Source organism: Armigeres subalbatus, chromosome 1 (assembly GCF_024139115.2).
Source record: "Armigeres subalbatus isolate Guangzhou_Male chromosome 1, GZ_Asu_2, whole genome shotgun sequence".
NCBI lineage: Eukaryota > Metazoa > Arthropoda > Insecta > Diptera > Culicidae > Armigeres > Armigeres subalbatus.
In genome coordinates, this window is record NC_085139.1 from 198,861,940 (window position 1) to 198,880,329 (window position 18,390).

Genomic DNA, 18,390 nt, shown 5'->3' on the forward strand with positions numbered 1-18,390 from the left:
TGGAATCCACCAATAGATCCCTCCATGCTTCAAAGTCTTGGCGTCCAATCATTTCGCTACCGAGGATGGTTTGCACTCAGGCACGGTTATCGATGAAACCGACATTTGATTGACGGAAGACATGAAGCGTGAAATCTCCGTAGTTTCTCTTGTATTCCTATCACGGTGTGTACTCGATGGTCCGATAATGTCAATAAATTCATCAGTGTTCACATCACTACTTGCTTCACTGCCTGGTGCTTTCGAAGTACTTTGTAGATTCCTGATCGTTTCTTGTGCCTTATTCCATTCCGCGCTTAGCAATGCATTGCTTGCCTTAGCAGCTGCAAGTTCCTTCAGTGCCGTCTCCAGTTTCGTGTTTTTCTTTCTCGATTTTCTGGAATAGATGAATCCAAACCACACTAATTTTCAATATAACATTTTTTTTTCAGCAAATTAACTATCAAATATCTACAATATGCATCCCAATATTTTTTTTTTTTCAACATTTTTTTTTTCCACTTTTTCTTCTATTCGTATTTTTTTCGTTTACTATCATCAATTTTCTCGCTTTTTCTTACTCATTATCTCATTTTTTTTCGTATTACAACTTTTTTTTCGATCCTTTATTCTAGGCATTTTTTTTCACCATGAATTCAATAAAATCAAACCATTCCAATTTTTCGTTCTCCTTTTTTTATATATGTTTTTTTCGGCCTGTTTTTACCTTTTCTTTTACTGTAACCTCCATTTTTTCATTACACATTTTTTCGTCAATCATCAGTTTCATTTGCACATATTTTTTTCAATCATCGTCAGTACATCTTACAGTCATTCTCAGTACAACCATTTTTTCACATTAAATCACTTATTTATTTATTTTTCTCACTTTTACGCTATTTTTCGTGTCGACTTTTCTCTTTCTTCGTTCTCCCAATTTTTTTTGTGCCATCACTGCTTGCATCAATTGCCTCTTTCCAGTTCTTAGTTTTAGACTTCAAAGGAAAAAAAGAACTTACCGGGGCGGAACGTCTCCGATGCCACCGACCACGCCATTGTCGCACATGGAACCATCCATCGGCCGTTTAGAAGCCATCTTCAAAATTTTAACGCCGAAAGGAGCACTCCGTTTTCGCGTCCGCTCACGCAGAAAGTATCCAACAGAATGACAATCGTCCTGAGAGTCGGTTACAAGGCCGCTCGCTCCTTTTTTCTTTTTTTTCTAGATTTGCATCTTTCTCCCTCTTAGATAAATCATGTAAATCATAGGAGCGCTGTCTTGCTTTCTCCCAGAGCAGAGAATGTGGAGGTACTTTTTTTTTTTTACATTGAACCCCGTCTCTCTTTTTCCCATGTTACTGTTGCAAATCCCTGTCGTCAAAAGTCGTCTGTCTTCGGTAATCGGTTTCCGGTTTCAATCAGTTAATTTCGAGCACCAAGTTTTCGCTCGAGTTTTCGAGTATGCTTTTTTTCGGATAGAAGCTTTTTGCAAAAGCTCATACCAGTTATGTCAACGTAGCCTAACTATTAATAACGTCCGCAATACCTACTACAGTCCTGAGAAGAAACAATTTTCTTTCCCAAATGAGCTTTCCCAATAATGTAATAAAAGCATCGCCACTGGCGGTACGGGATCGCAACAGTGCTATTTTTATAGTCAACCCTTTCTTCATATAAAATGCTGGTTCGATGAGGTTGAATGATCTGCAACAACACACCAAGGACCAGTACCAATGCGATGGATTTCCGTTGAAAATGTTACCAGCGCCTCCGTGATGCTGTGTCCGCTCCTCTGCGATCGCTTTGATGCGTCCACTCTTCGTGAAATCTTGTTCAAACTGAGGATTAGATCCAAACCAGCAAGTGATTGATTTTTGATGTCTGTGCTAGTGATGCATGTACGTGATTGGTTGGTTTACCTATTAATAGATAATTTTGAGCGTCTTAGGGGAAAATGTTACAGGGTTTGAAAAAAATTGTCTTCCTTTTACTTCCACTATTTTGGTTTTACGTGTCTTCACAAATACGTATTTCGTCCACTACTTGTGGACATCTTCAGTGTGTTGTTTATCGACTATTATCGTTTTATCGTTTATCGAGTCGATAAACAACACACTGAAGATGTCCACAAGTAGTGGACGAAATACGTATTTGTGAAAACACGTAAAAACAAAATAGTGGAAGTAAAAGGAAGATAATTTTTTTCAAACCCTGTGGTTTACCTATTTCCAAACTTTTTATAAATTTTTGATAATAAATAGTTAAAAATCAGTATTTTCAGTTCTTGTTCATAAGACGTGAACGACTTTTAGGATTTAAACGTCTTAAATGAAACAAAAACCTATGTAATCCAGCTTTCCACGCTTGGTAATGGCGGCTTGTCGGTGTGTGAAAATCAATCGATCACTGTACTTTTTGACACTAGCTGGAGGAAAACTCACTGGCGAAAAGGCCTTTTTTCCCTTCCCCTCTCCCAGGAACGCCAGTGGGCTTTCCTCAAGCTAGTGTCAAACAGCACAGTGATCGATTGATTTTTACACAAGCCGCCATTACCGAGCGTGGAAAGCTGGATACAGTTGCTTCTCACCATCTTGATATTGAAAGGACTATCGAGAAAAGAAGAGAACGAGGAAAGGAAGGAAATTGGAACTGGGTACTAGATAAAAAAATTGTTCCAGACGGTCTAGTAGTCTGTAAATTTGACTATATCGACATAGGGAGAAAGAATCCTGAACGAAATATGACCCGAACACTTCGAGATAGAGAGATATCAAGATATGTAGGTTATCCAGCTTTCCACGCTCGGTAATGGCGGCTTGCCGATGTGTAAAAATCAATCGGTTACTGTACTTTTTGACACTAGCTGGAGGAAAACTCACTGGCGAAAAGGCCTTTTTTCCCTTCCCCTCATCCAGGAACGCCAGTGGGCTTTCCTCCAGCTAGTGTCAAACAGTACAGTGACCGATTGATTTTTACACACCGACAAGCCGCCATTACCAAGCGTGGAAAGCTGGATTGAGATGTAGAAAGCAAAAATGTATGTAGACAGAAGGGACCGAGCAAACCATAGACATAAAGGTGTATCGAGATGTAGAGAGTCGACTCTAATAACTCTTGTTCGTGATGCACTCGGAAACTTTTCAGTATGTCTAGATATTCTAACACTGCTATCCATTATCTATGCTTCTTGGCTTCTTCGTGGTACCGACTAACTTCTCGACTCCCTGCTCCTTTAGAGTTCCACTTCACGATCCCCACGGCTGAGAGCGACGTGGCTACGATACACCAGAGTTAGATACAGTCCTATTGAAAACTTATTTAACATTGCTGTTGACAGCATAATATTCCTAAAGGGTTTCTTTAACCTACACTGAGTTTGATCATGATTGTGCAAGCCCTTACTAGAAAATCGAACCCAGCATGGTCTCAGCACATTATCCCGCTAAGTTTCCATAAGCCAACTCTTGTGTGGTAGCAAATTATTCTCTCAAGGTTTTCCATCTCAATTACTTTCGGGTTCTGGATCTGGTTTACTGGATCTGGGTTACTGGAAAGGCATTACAATGCAATGTACATTGAGGTGACTCGTCTAATGTCAAAATGCCCAGTTTGTATGGAAAATTTATAGTGAAATATCGGATCAACTCAAAATTTGAGGAAAAAAAATGCTTCAATGAAATATAGATTGCATTAAAATTGTGAGTCTGTTTTCTGTAAAATGCTCTCAAATAGTTAGGTAAACTTGTTTCTCATCAGTCGTTTAAAAAAATGTGGAAGTTCATTCTTAACTTCTTAGCATTAAGATCATCATATTATTTCAATATTTGTTCCATATTTAAATATAAATAAAAAATAAGTCGGAGTAGGTCAGGCTTAGCATGTACAAAGTTTGATACCCATTCGCATGTTGAAAGCGGTGAGACTATAAGAGTTGATCCGCCGAAGTTATTGCCACTTTGTTGAGGTGTGGTCTGACTAAAATGGCTGACTGGCCAACAACTTCGCCGGACAAACTCTTCTCGACACTTTCAGCATTATTATTCAAATGTATATTAAATTTTGTAGGAGCTGGGTGGGTTTAATAGTTTTAATCGCAGATAGCTCCAGAATAAAAATTTACGACATTACTGCATACATTTTTCGCATAAACTATCCGAACGTTGACCAAATTGAATAAAAAAAATCCAGGACATCAAATAGAATGGAATAATAGGGTGGCCCATCATAAAAATTGAATGATTGTTTTTTGAGCCACCCTTTTTTTGTTTAAAAATGTGATAACTCATTGGAAACCCTTCTCGGGTGTCCCTTCTTCTTCATTCAATAGCAATTTGAGCATGAACATTATGGCCATTAAGGTCTCATACTTTATTTGTATAAAAATCTAGTAATTTCGCATATGCCCAGTTCTTATACAGATTTTGGTAAATTCTTATGTAAAATAAAAAAAATCTAACAATCGCTGGTTGGGTGTACATCAAACAAAAATATTTCTTTATTTACACATCAACATGTCATATGGATAGAACTTTGATTTTTTAATATCTATTCTCGGGGATTTCCTGAAGCTGTTACAAAGAGCCAGTTTGAAAAAAAAACAGATTAATCCACCTAGCGGCGATGATGCCTTTCTCCTGCATCATAAAATGTATTGAAAAAATCACATTGGAAAAGTCAAAAAAGCACTTTAGGGGAAAAGATCACCTTTTTTCTATCATTTTGCATGTTTATGCAATAAATAATATGCATTGCAACCATTCTTGAATTTTGCTTCGTTTAAAAAAAAACATCTAAGAGAGAAAAATAATGATTTTTCAATAAATAATTCCGAAATACAATGTCCGATTGGGCAAATTATCAATAGCAAACAATGGGACCGTATTCTCCGTCAAATGCAACTTGTTGCAATAAAATTGGGTAATGCTACGTTTTAAAAATTGGGTCTACAAAATTTGTACACATGCTCATACCCACACACATACAAACATCACCTCAGTTCGTCGAGCAGAGTCGATCGGTATATAACACTATGATCCTCAGGACCTTCTATTAAAAGTGTTGTTTTGGCCGTGATCGGATTAGTTCCATTTTGCCACTGTCAATCAGGAACCACCGAAAGCGTAAAGTGAAGCAGTAGTGAGGACAATTCACTCTCAATTCAATTGGTTCGAAATGACTCAGCTTTCCTCAGTACATTTCTTCAGGGGCTACGACCAGTTGATGAAAAAGTATACGATTGCTAATGTCGCTTCATTTCGCGTCACCAATATCTAGTTTGTCGTAACATGACAGTAGAAGCATAAGTACTAGAACGCTAGTGGCGCTGTAGTCATTTAAACTATTTTACCAAATTATGCTTCAACAAGCTTCAATTGGCCATAATTCATGCATCATGTTGTGGTGCATGTTTGGTTTCATCACCAACATCGGTTTGACACTTGTAGTACCGGTATTTTGGCTGCCAGGTCGAAGTAACCTAGATGTTAGTCACGCGAACAGGAACGACATTAGCAATCTTATACTTTTGAATTAATTGACATGACCTAGCAGCCGAAGTACTGATACCACAAGTGTCAAACTTTCGTTGGTGATTAAAAATCAAAACATTCCCTACACCTTGACGCCTATTAAAACAATAAGTTTCGCTTATTAGAACTATTTTCGAAAAATACAATTCATGACTACAGCACCACTAGCATTCTAGAGTTAATATGCTTCAACTGTACAACCCAATGACAAGCGGGTTAAACATATTCTGAAGAACCGTTTTTAGAGCAAAACTGATGAACTTAAAAACTGATAAACAAAACTTAACTGATATCAGGAAAAAGTAGTCCGGGTTTTGTGTAGATTCGAGATTATTATTATAGCCTTTATTATAGAAGCTTGCAGCCCTTAGCTGGCTCATCCCTACTTCGAGATAAATTTGCTTGTTCTATTCAGAAAAGTTCATGTGATCCGAAAAACGATCATTTCGGCCGCATTTGACCTAGCAACTTTTCGGAACCCAGCAAACCAAAAACTTGTTCTAGCACAGTGTTGGAAAAACAAAGCAAAGCCCTTGAATATTAGGTACCTAATAGAATATGTCTTCATCATTGGGATCTATAAGAGTTGAAAAGCTAAAAAATACAGACCCCATTCGATTTTGGCGTTCGGAACATTTATGTTGTCAAAATCGAATGGTTTTTATTGTCTCATGATAGGGTAAAACGACCTATTATGGAGGGGTTAAGCACCGTGTCCAAACAAAATTGATTTCAAAAATTCTTTAAAAATTACCTGTTGGTCTTTTTTTGCTCGGTTACTCGTTAACTATACTTTTGTAAATATTACGTCAATTGTGCTATACTTATGTTGTTTTGTTTTTATCACAATAAAAACAAACTACCGCAATAATAGGACGCAGTTGCCTATTATTGCGGTATTGCATGCAATTCTTATGAAAATCGATACCACAACAATAGGACTTTAGCACTACCGAAATAATAGGCTCAAAGGATTCAAATTTTTAATGAAAAATGTCGATTTTTCATAATTTTGAACGGAATTTTGTCAAACAAAAGCTGTTCCAGTCGTTAATTCGATGAGCTTTAGCGTATCCATTTCATTTCATTTATTCAGACTAAGGCCGAAGTGGCCTGTGCGGTATATAAGAGTCTTCTCTATTCGGTTCGGTCCACGGCTACTCGTCGCCAACCACGCAGTCTACGGAGGGTCCGCAAGTCATCTTCCACTTGATCGATCCACCTCGCCCGCTGCGCACCTCGCCTTCTTGTGCCCGTCGGATCGTTGTCGAGAACCATTTTCACCGGGTTACTGTCCGACATTCTGGCTACGTGCCCGGCCCACCGCAGTCTTCCGATTTTCGCGGTGTGAACGATGGATGGTTCTCCCAACAGCTGATGCAACTCGTGGTTCATTCGCCTCCTCCACGTACCGTCCGCCATCTACACCCCACCATAGATGGTACGCAGCACTTTCCTTTCGAAAACTCCGAGTGCGCGTTGGTCCTCCACGAGCATCGTCCAGGTCTCGTGTCCGTAGAGGACTACCGGTCTAATGAGCGTTTTGTAGATTGTCAGTTTGGTACGGCGGCGAACTCTATTCGATCGGAGCGTCTTGCGGAGTCCAAAGTATGTACGATTTCCAGCCACTATGCGTCTCCGAATTTCTCTGCTGGTATCATTTTCGGCAGTCAACAGCAGTGTTGTAAAATGTCATTTGCATTCGTTTGTATAATTTTCCCAAAACTTTTTTCAGAAGGTAGCTATCAATTCATGTTGTATGACGAACTTATAGCGCTTAAATGGACCTACAACTTTGTCTAACAAGACTTTGCTGTAAATATGTAATCTGGGACGTGGGAGGCAAAATGTCATTCAAATGACATTATGTCAAATGACACGTGACATTTTGGAGAGTTTTCACTCTCCAGCCTCAGCTGTTATACTTAGAGCAATGTACCCGCCGTACTTGGACAAAAATATAGCCCTACTCAAGCGTAATGAGTACATTCAAAATTATGGAAAAAATTTGACTTCTAAAGAAAGTTATGAACAAATTAGTCAAATGACATGCAGATGACATTTTACAAGCCTGGTCAACAGTGAGCCCAAGTACACAATTTCTTCTACCACCGTCGTGCGGGGCTTCTTTTGTCAAATCGGGGGCTACTTTGGACATTTTGAAACAAGAATTGTAACGTAAATTACTATCAAATTGCCATTATTACCACTCGGGTGTCTTGTTAATAGTTGGATGCTAACTTTTTGTTTCAAATTTAGTATTTTTTTCGCTTATTTTTTTCAGAAAATCCAAAATCCAAAGTAGCCCCTGAAGTCAAAAGAAGCCCCGCACGACGGCACCTCGATTTCGTCACCACCGATGCCAACTCGCGGTGGGTGGCTCACATTGCATTGTCTTCTCTTGAACCTCTTCCTATCATGTACTTCGTCTTCGACGTGTTGATGACTAGTCCGTATCCACTAGTAGCGTATCCACAATTGTTTTTAATGCTATTATATCCAGAATGGATTATTTTAACACTACCGCAACATTAGGACATACCACAACGATAGGACGTTTTACCCTACTTCACATTTATTCACTCATTGTTACACTACACACAATGTGACTCTTTTTTACGTGGATTTTAATACATCCACACTGAAAAAAATGTAAAGGGGTTTTTTGTTACAATTCGTTTACGTGTCGGTTCCGGGGTCTAACATTTTTGACGTAAACTACGTCTGAGGGGAAAACTCGGATACAGGGTGACAAATGAAAATTTCCAAATCCGAGACCGGGGGAGAACTGCCTAGGGCGTGGTGGGATTTAGCAGTGGGCTCTGCTAAAATCCCTCTCAAAAAACCACAAGTGCCCGTAAGCGGACTCTATCAAAGCGACTGTGTGCCGCTTCAAAAGCACAAGCCCAGGGAGGGAGTGCCAACTGGCATGTGGAGTGTCCCTACTTCGGTAGGGTAGTGCGTGAGCTGCTTCGGCAGGGAGTGAGTGATCTGTTTGTGCTGAGGCAGGAGTGTCATAGCGAGTCGCCGCCGCTATGGCCACCTCGAAGCGCAGCAGAAGTCTGAGTATGGACTGCACATGCTAAGGTAAGAGTGTCGTAGCGTAGTATCGTTGATTAGTCCCCACATACCGCTATCGACACCTCGAGGCATGGCAGTGGAGTGTTAGAATAAGTTGTGGAGTGTACCTACTTCGGTAGGGTAGCGCGTGAGCTGCTTCGGCAGGGAGTGAGTGATCTGGTTGTGCTGAGGCAGGAGTGTCATAGCGTGTCTCCGCCGCTATTGTCACCTCAAAGCGCAGCAGAAGTCTGAGTATGGACTGCACATGCTGAGGCAGGAGTCGAGGTATCCCATCGACACCTCGAGGCATTGCAGTGGAGTGTTAGAGTGAGCACCCGAAAAAGGGTCACATGGAGCGAATGGTCTTTGGAGAAGCTGCTTCGGCGGCAGGGTAGCAGTGGGTTGTACCCACACACCTACAGTTGTGCACATGTGGTGCATGGGGAGTGTCCCTGCTTCGGCAGGGTAGCGTATGGTCTGCTTCGGCAGTGGTGTGATTGATCTGCTCGTGCTGAGGCAGAGTGTCGTAGCGCAATATCTGTAGGCCCAGGCAGTTACCGCTATTGACACCTCGAGGCATGGCAGCGGAGCGTCCGGGAGAGCATCCAAGTAAGACTCAAATGGAGTGAATGGGGTGCGAGCACCCAAGTCAGTCTCGCGTGGGACGAGTGCCTGTGTGAGCGATAATGAGTGAGTACGCTTAGTACTGCCATCTGACTACCATTGGACAGAGGCACCTGCTTGTCCATAGCCAGAGCAGAGATTCTTTGCAAGGTCCAGGGCCGGTGCGTATCGTCTCCCATCTGTCGTAAAATCGTTAAATAAAGGTACACGCACTCACGCACACACCCCAGCAACAAACATATTGCACATCGATCACAGTAACTTTTATATGACCCGATTCTGTCACAATAAGGTTACTGCAACAAGATTGCCTCAATTTATGCTGCTTGGGAAATTTTTTTACTACGGATTAATCCTTTTTTCAATTACGGCGCCTTTCCTGGCAGCAGCATAGTTATTTAATTTATTTCATCATCTTAAAACACGAATGGAACAATGTTGGGGAAACCAGCGAGTTTGTTCTATTTTGCTCCAGATTCAAACTAGAAAAGTGGTCGAAAATTTGGAATGAGATTGAATTCCTACTAATTTTACTCTAAGTCGAATGCAACAGTTGGAATCGTGAAAAGCATCATTACCACTTCAGGTTTTGAAGTTAAAATTTTAAGTTATCGTACCGTCATCGGGGACACAAAGGGTCAAATGGGGGTGAAAATGTGTCACTGTTTCAACTACATTCCAATTGGAATGTAGTGCTTTGGAAGAAGAAGCTTGCGATGCATTTACGAGATTGACTGATTCACCGAAACCGATTGGTAAACTGCTAGCAAGTTTTCAATAGTAAATATTATCATACATAAATATTGTAACTCACTGGAGTCGGTTTTCACGCGGAGGATATGAGCCGCGTAAATCAAAACAACGTAAAAACAGCGTAAATCCCTGAATATGTCCGAACAAACCGCGTGAATCCCGAAATTCGGGTGTTGCATAAAAAGTGATTCGTGTGAAAAAAAAACCGCGTAAAAAGCGTTGACTCTTCCTTGATCAAATGGTCCAAGTAAATTGAAAATCCATCCAGAAACGGCTGAGATATTAATGATCAAAGTCTATCATATTTTCGTGACGTTTTTCGAATTTTTGCAATCGTAAAGTGTACCCCAATATAGAAAAGGCAGACGTAGTTCTACGTCAAAAAATCTTCCGAGTCTTTGTGGTATAATTCAAATTCGGGTCCACCAACGTTTCAACAAGCCACTTCGCTTCCAACTTCGAAGATTTCCCCCTATTTCGAATCCAACCGGTGGTCTTGCATCTCAGCTATGGACGTGGAATTGGTATGTTTGCGTATGTTTTGACAGTTTTCCCATGGAAAAACTGTCAAAACGCAAGCAGATGTACCAATGTGCTTGATCCATAAGTCGTGAATAATAGAGAATTCAACTAGTAAAACTAGAAATTTTAGGTATGGAATCTGGATCGCAAGTCCATATCATGCGAACTCATACAGTTGATCATCTCTGTGATCAGCCTCCGCATTTGCTAGCGCTGAATATGAAATAGTAGGAGAACGCTTATCCGAAATTTCTAATAGGAATCGATCACTTGCGCCTAGGAGTACCGTCCAAGGTGCGCGAAATCACTGCTATGTGTTGAAAAAAGCCTTTAGGTAATCGACCACCATGCGCCTCCATTCACTTGGCAAACTAAAAATCTTTCATGCGGAGACATTCCGTCACAACACTTCCGTGTTCGATCAGATTGGGATTGGGCGGTTGTACTGGCCATTGCATTATATCAATTATATAATACTCAAACCATTTCTTAACGATAATGGCGGAAATCGCCAACGTTTCACATAATTACCCTGCTTGAGCTGCCACTCAGTAGGTAGAAGCATTTCATATTCAACCAGGAGCGACACCATGATATTTTCTCCCTGCGTTATTTTTGTTGGGTATTGAGATTTGAAAGCAAAATCAACAAAGTGGTGAACGGTACAAGCCAAGCTCAGCTTATCCCGGATGTTATTGAATGATTTCAATAAATTATTTAATAATTAGCTGAAGTTTTGTGGAACCGTCCTGTAGTTCCGGTCGCACACAGCAGAGAAAATAAAAGTTGTCTATCGTCTCAGCATTGTGGCAACTTCTCGCTATGTTTTATCTCACTGTACCAGCTGTCGGATCCAGATTCGTTGCGCAGTGGACCGAAACCGTGGTCTCGACCAAAATTACCGAATTAATTCCACTTGGACTCGATAATAAGCAGTTAGTTAAATTATGACACTCGTTTTATTATAATGTCGCACGATTTTGAATCCACTAGGGTCTATCCAAAGCTGTGGAAGTAGTCCCAACATACCAACAATTAAGCGATTATCACAATTTGCCGTGTCACCGGATACCGGATTGTCGGAACGATTGTTCTGTGCTATTACGGCATTCAAGAATCTTTTTTCAATCTTTCAAAGGCGCTACAGTTAGGTGGAAATGCAGGTTTACTACATTATGTGGTAGGGTATTATGGGAATAATAGAAAAGTGCCTGCTCAATTACTGGAACTAGATTTATAACAGCAAGTTTTAGCGACGTTCGAAATAAAATCAATCAACACTTATTTTATAAATAGTGAAGAGGTTAAGATTTGATAAATCTTCTGAAAGGAATCTAAACCATACAATCCTTTCCATTTGAATTTGTTATTCTGACTTTAGATCATTCCCCCCTTCAAACTATCGGTGCTGGCGCTCTTCCGGATGGGCATGCATGGGTCAGGAGGACACTCGTTCGGATAAACATACAGCAAGTGTTATTCATTCCTCTTTTGCTTAATGGCTATAAAGAGAAATTATGCATCATGTTTCACTGTTGAATTTGCGGCCATCTATAGGTGGGTAGGCCTACGGTGTGCCTGCAATCAGTGCCTGGATGGTGCTGGTAGTTTCGGTGCGTAAATATGAACGCTCGAGTGTGTGTGTGTGTGTATGTTTTCGCTTGGTAATCGGATTGAGGGCGGCACTCTGGGGGACTACGTTCGAGAAAAATGAATCCATATATCATCATCCCGGTTGTTTGAATGAAATGTGTTCACGGGAATGGCATTTAAAGCTGTTTGCGAAATAAACGCATTAACTTTGGTAATATGGTTGAACATTCGCTTTTTGATCAATTCATATATGAATTAAATGCGTAGGATGAGTGAGCGTTTTGAATTTTGATTCTGAACGATTTAGCACGTTATTCAGATGATATTCGTGAAATTCGTGAAGCGGGTGACATGTATTTGCAAGCCTTTCAGATTAATTCCACTGATTCATTTGTTTTCAAAAGTAGGTCTAGATGAATCAAGTAGGAAACAATATTAATTATATGCTACAAATAAAAGCGTGGGTTTCAGGGATTGTATACTTATTTTGATTTGATTATATACGACAGCATCGTTCTGAGAAAAAAAAACTGATTATCCGCTAATTGATAAATTGGGGAAACTTCCGAAATAAGTTCTGAAGATTAAAGATTTTTTTAGGATTTTTTTTTTAAAGTATTTATTCAGAAATTTCTTTAGCAACTCTTTTATTATTATTACTAGCTGACCCGGCAAACTTTGTCTCGCCAAAAACTGATCAATTTCCAGATACTTTTTTCGTACACAATTTATCTAAAAAACAAACCGGTTATTCAAAATAATTCTTAATTTTTAGGGGGGTCGTTCTGCAGAATCAAATTTGAGGCCGTCACGAAAAGTGGTCAGGAAGTATGGGATTATAACTCAGCCATCTTCCAATCGATTTTTTAAGATTTTTGTATCAATCGATCGACAAACTCTTGATTTTGAACAACTATTAAAACAATTGAACAAAGATGCTAAACTAATGAAAAATTAAATTTTGTCAGGCTTTGTTGAGAACTTGTTATTGTCTCTTATTATAAGTTATTTTAGACAATGACTTTTTTATATCTAAGAGCAGTATATTTTTTCGAAAATTCGAAAATTCTTTAAGATACTGAAGCATGAAGTGCTAGTGCTAGTCCCAAGTAAACATCTGTTGGTTCTCTGTGCAAGAACAGCTGATCTGGTCTTAATGGAATAGCTACTACGGGCAGTCAATCAAGCTAAGCTCAAGCTGTAAAATCTGAGTTCCTCTCTATATATGTTGTACGTTTTCTTGAAATGGTTGACATCGACTTCGATTGTACTTTCAGTGCAACTTGTTTGCAGACCCCGTTGAATGACACGTCCCATAGTGCAAAGTACTCGGACCTTCCGGATCCAAGCATTTTTAAATCATTTAACTGGATTTGAAGAACTTTACTTGCTTTACAAAATCATTTCGCCACGATAAGAAGCGTTCGCCACGATGACGAATGGCGGTTTTCCAATCGGATTCCCAAGCTGTCTGTAGTTTTTTTCTTCTTCGCTACTGGTATCGCATTACACAATTAGGACATTATCTACTCGTTAGTTAATATTTGATATACACATCCATCGTCTCGCTGCTGATGCGATGAAGAATACGCGAAATTTCAGAGTTTTCGTATATCTGCATGAATACACACCCACGTGAAACTTTCGCACTCTTAGAGTCGTTCGAGATTCGAACCCAACCATTTTATCATTGTACCGATGAGCTACGGAATGCTAAATTAAAGTACAAATATTAAAGTTTAATGAAAAATTTACTGCTGAAAATATGGTCAATATTCCGGTCGTCTTAGGTCCAACATAATGGGAAAACTTATCACTCTCATGACCGATGGTTGACTCGAGCAAACATCACAAGCAATAAAGTATGAACATTGCGAGCATGATGCGATATGAACTTCTTGTTGCCATTCTAGCTCCCCACCCGACATCGACTTGCTGCTAATGTTAAAGTTATTAAAAGACGGACAAGACGAGGACGACACCAAATGGACGCTCAACTTTGATATATTACGAAGATGAACATCGTTGAAGCTTGTGGAATGGAATGTCTACATAAGTGCAGAAGACGAAATAATTATTCTGTTTTGCTCAGAAATTCGATAAGCATACTCTGCCTTATCCGCTTGAATAGTGTAACGAACTCGACCTGTTTAATATTGCATGTTGAGTGAGAGCGTCAAATACAAACAATGAACGAACATGGTTCAACATCCCATAAGCATTGGGCAAAGTGGTTTCCAGTGTGATTTTTTTTTAGGAAAATTTCAATTTTCTATGCCTTCATTGGATCAGAATAACAAAGCCTTATGCGAAACACGTCTCCTACAAGTTGGAAAATTTCCCCTCTGCTGCCTATTCAGTGGGTTTTCTACAATGTTTATTCAAAGTGACCGTCGTTTCCCGTCGCTCAATGTTTTTTTTCGCATAAACCAAGAAGGCCATGGTATACAGGTTTTTTTTGTATGCCGTGCAAGGAGGCATTTGTTTTAGCTTGGAAATTGCTGCCGCTTCTGCAAGGAGCTTTGACCAACAAAGGAAAATATAAATACCTATTTAGGATTGTTTTGGATCGGTTTCCCAACGAGTAAATAAACACCAAATATATACCAGAGGCGTCGATAGAACAAGAAATTTGACAAAACAATGATATTGTTACGGTGTGGTTTGTAGATGACACACTTCTTTATTGTTATCTCTAGATGTTCTTAGCCAGGCGGTAACGTACGCGGCTACAAAACAAGACCATGTGGAGGTGGCTGGGTTCGAATCCCGGTCCCGGTTTAGGAAATGTTCAGGTTGGCAATTTTCTCGACTTCCCTTGGCATACAAGAATCATCGTGCTAGCCTAATGATATACGTTGCTTGGAAGCTTGGCCTAGAAACCAATTACTATGATAATTATAATTACTACTCCCGACAACATTGATATTCCTACCTGGATACCTGGATACCTGGTTGGCTTCAGCGTTGATACACCTAAGCATGGCGTATTGTAGAGCTCCATAATCGTCGGTCTTGGGCGACCGGACCGCGTGCAGCCAGCGCGTTCGAGGCCTTCCACGGAATCTCCGGCCCCTATCTGATTCTCTGTTGAATATTGTTTTCGCTATTCTTTCTTCCGACATTCGCACTAAGTGACAAGCCCACTGAAGTCTGCCGTATTTTATACTATTCACAATATTTTCTTCTTTGTATACTTGATACAGCTCATGATTCATGCGTCTGCACCACACACAATTTTCTAATTTCGCTCCGAGTATTGTACGCAGCACTCATTGTTACATGTCACAAGCGTTCCAAGGTAAACAAATTCTTCTACGATTTCAAACACATCCCCATCAAGCCCTACCTCAGCACCAACACCACTAGGTCTTCCTCTATCTCTACCTGCCACCATGTACTTTTTTTTTCCAATGTGACAACTATTGAACTGCTATATGCCTTAGTAGCTATAACTTACGTTTAGTTTCTTCTTTCGTTTCACCAGTTTCGTTTCAAGCCTTGTCTCTATCAGGGTTCAGGTCCCTATTCAGAGCGTGTACCTAAGAATATTTGGCATAAGAATTCGGAAACAAAGTAGAATGGATCTGCTTACCAGATAACTAGTTTCACCTATCTACTGTTCTAGATCGAGCTGAACTTGCCTAGTTATGGTGAACCGTTTTGCTAACTGTTGGCGCGAATTCACAGACAGCCTATATCAAACAAAATTGCTCTAGTAGCTTGGTTTATGCTAAATCAAAGACATTGCTTACCTACTTTAGGTATCTCTCTTCTGCGAAGGCTGTTCTACAGCTTACTAATCAATAGTATACTAACTAATTTGGGTTTAACTATGAAGTTCACTTTAATAATCCGGAATAATAACTACCACTTGCTCTTTGTCGTTATCAATCTTCATATATAGCTCCGTCGTGTTTACGATTGTTAGGTACTCACCTGCTGATAACACTCAGTATCAGCGTCGCACTCACCGGTGGATATACGTTGTGGCGACCAGGGCGTTTTGATGATTTACTAAGGTGCGCTGATTAGGCAACAGTACGAGAGAAGCTTTTACTTTCATCCGTTACCACAGATAATGATTTAGGAATAATCACTATCTCTTAGATGGAAGCCATTATTATTATTATTTATTATTTATTCAGACTAAGGCCGAAGTGGCTTGTGCGGTATATAAGAGTCTTCTCCATTCGGCTCGGTCCATGGCTACACGTCGCCAACCGCGCAGTCTACGGAGGGTCCGCAAGTCATCTTCCACCTGATCGATCCACCTTGCCCGCTGCGCACCTCGCCTTCTTGTGCCCGTCGGATCGTTGTCGAGAACCATTTTCACCGGGTTACTGTCCGACATTCTGGCTACGTGCCCGGCCCACCGCAGTCGTCCGATTTTCGCGGTGTGAACGATGGATGGTTCTCCCAACAGCTGATGCAACTCGTGGTTCATTCGCCTCCTCCACGTACCGTCCGCAATCTGCACTAGAGATGGGCGCTCCGCTCAGGAGCTGTTCCAAAGATTCGCTTCCTTGCATTGAGCTGATGAGCCATGGATCTTTTTTAAAGAAGCCCAGCTCAGCAGCTCACTTTAAATTGATGAAATCATTGTCAAACACGCGCCTAGAGAAACTCCCTCGAGCGTACGCACTCGAGTACGCGCGCTGTTGTATTTTGTACAGCACAAACGAAAATATCACGCTGGCGGTACACAACACAAGCGAGCTTGTATGAGCATTCCGGTCCAGTACCGCGCACGTGCTGATCGTTTTTATTTGCCCCTCAAGCACCATCAAGCCAAGCGACAGCACCATCTAGCCAAGCAACAGAAATCATTTCTGCTGCAGAGAGGAATAAGAAATACACAAGCAAACATAATCTATCTTACCGTCTATTTCTTAACCCATACCCACATACTCGGCGCTACGAACGGACACACAAAAGATACCTAGTAGTGCGGTAGCGAACGAATCGTACTAAGCAAAAGATCCGAAGATCCGAACAACTCTCAGTTCCGCTCATGTCGTGGTCCAGCTCGAAATTGCTGTGACATGGAAGCAAGAGCAGCTCAGATCCGTACGACACGGATCTCGATCCGGATCAGTCGCGACCGATTCTAGCGAGCGAACCGTGTGGTTCAAACGAACCAAACTGGGAGCTGTGTCTTGCACGGAGCGGATCTTTTACTTGCGACGGGTTTTCCCGCCAGCATACTGCTACATGTGCACTCGGTTTGTTTGTAGCACCGTGCTCTGTATTTTTTTACTCTCTTGTTTTTATTTCTCTCGCATTTCGGGAACCAAAATAGATAAATGGGCTCGCTTGTATGAAAATGTCAACTACGCATGGTTAGAAGGGTTAGAAGCGCGCGCAAACAAGGCATTGATTTACTGCATGACACGTGATATGGTTCATATACATATCATAGACGGGGCCCTCCTTAGCCGTGCGGTAAGACGCGCGGCTACAAAGCAAGACCATGCTGAGGGTGGCTGGGTTCGATTCCCGGTGTCGGTCTAGGCAATTTTCGGATTGGAAATTGTCTCGACTTCCCTGGGCATAAAGGTATCATCGTGCTAGCCTCATGATACACCCAATATTTTTTTTACACGGTTGGTATTCTTCAATTCCCCGGTAAACCTGATTTTTCACAGTTTTTTGAATACCACCTGAATTTTCTTTGATTTTTTGTGAATTTTTCCATGAAGTTAACTCATAGTTTAATTAACGCTAAAGGTCGTAATCAACTAAAACCCACCCGTGTAAAAAAAGAACCGGGTGTATACGAATGCAAAAATGGTAACCTGGCTTAGAAACCTCGCAGTTAATAACTGTGGAAGTGCTTAATGAACACTAAGCTGCGAGGCGGCTCTGTCCCAGTGTGGGGATGTAATGCCAATAAGAAGAAGAAGAAGACATATCATAGACTAGGGACTGAATTATTCAAATTAACAATTTGAGAAACGTTATCAACAAATTGTAACTTAGAATTATGAATAGAAAATAATGTTGAGTTAGTTTTTGTATAGAAATAAATGTGATGGTTCTAAATGAACTCCTAGACTTCAAAACTAGACGGTCAGAAAAAGCGTAATAAATGTTATTAGTTTAAAATTGTCAGGTTTTCAATAGAAATTATTACCTCACTAATTATTACCTAAATAGATGAATGATGAATGAATGAATAAATTAATGAATGACATAAAATTTTCAATTTTTGGAACAATAATTAAAATAATAATATCAACAATTATGTTTTAATATATGTAGCATTAAAGAACTGAAGAGCTGATCCAAGGAGCTGACTCTTTTCAATGAGCTGAACGGATCAGATCCG

The 18,390-nt window shown here is 40.5% G+C and overlaps 1 protein-coding gene and 1 long non-coding RNA gene across 2 annotated transcripts; both read right to left on the reverse strand.

The window, feature by feature from the left end:
• Nucleotides 1-48: 48 nt before the first annotated feature.
• Nucleotides 49-1,512, reverse strand: LOC134218494 (uncharacterized). The gene is made up of 2 exons (XM_062697583.1): nt 999-1,512; nt 49-376 (listed from the first exon to the last, which is right to left on the reverse strand). The coding sequence occupies exons 1-2, from the start codon at nt 1,073-1,075 to the stop codon at nt 49-51; spliced, it is 405 nt and encodes a 134-aa protein (XP_062553567.1). The 5' UTR covers nt 1,076-1,512.
• A 14,007-nt stretch (nt 1,513-15,519) lies between these two features.
• LOC134209730 (uncharacterized) lies at nt 15,520-16,047 on the reverse strand. Its single transcript, XR_009978775.1, has 3 exons — nt 15,815-16,047; nt 15,655-15,754; nt 15,520-15,601 (listed from the first exon to the last, which is right to left on the reverse strand). It is a non-coding gene; the product is annotated as an uncharacterized LOC134209730 (long non-coding RNA).
• Nucleotides 16,048-18,390: the final 2,343 nt, after the last annotated feature.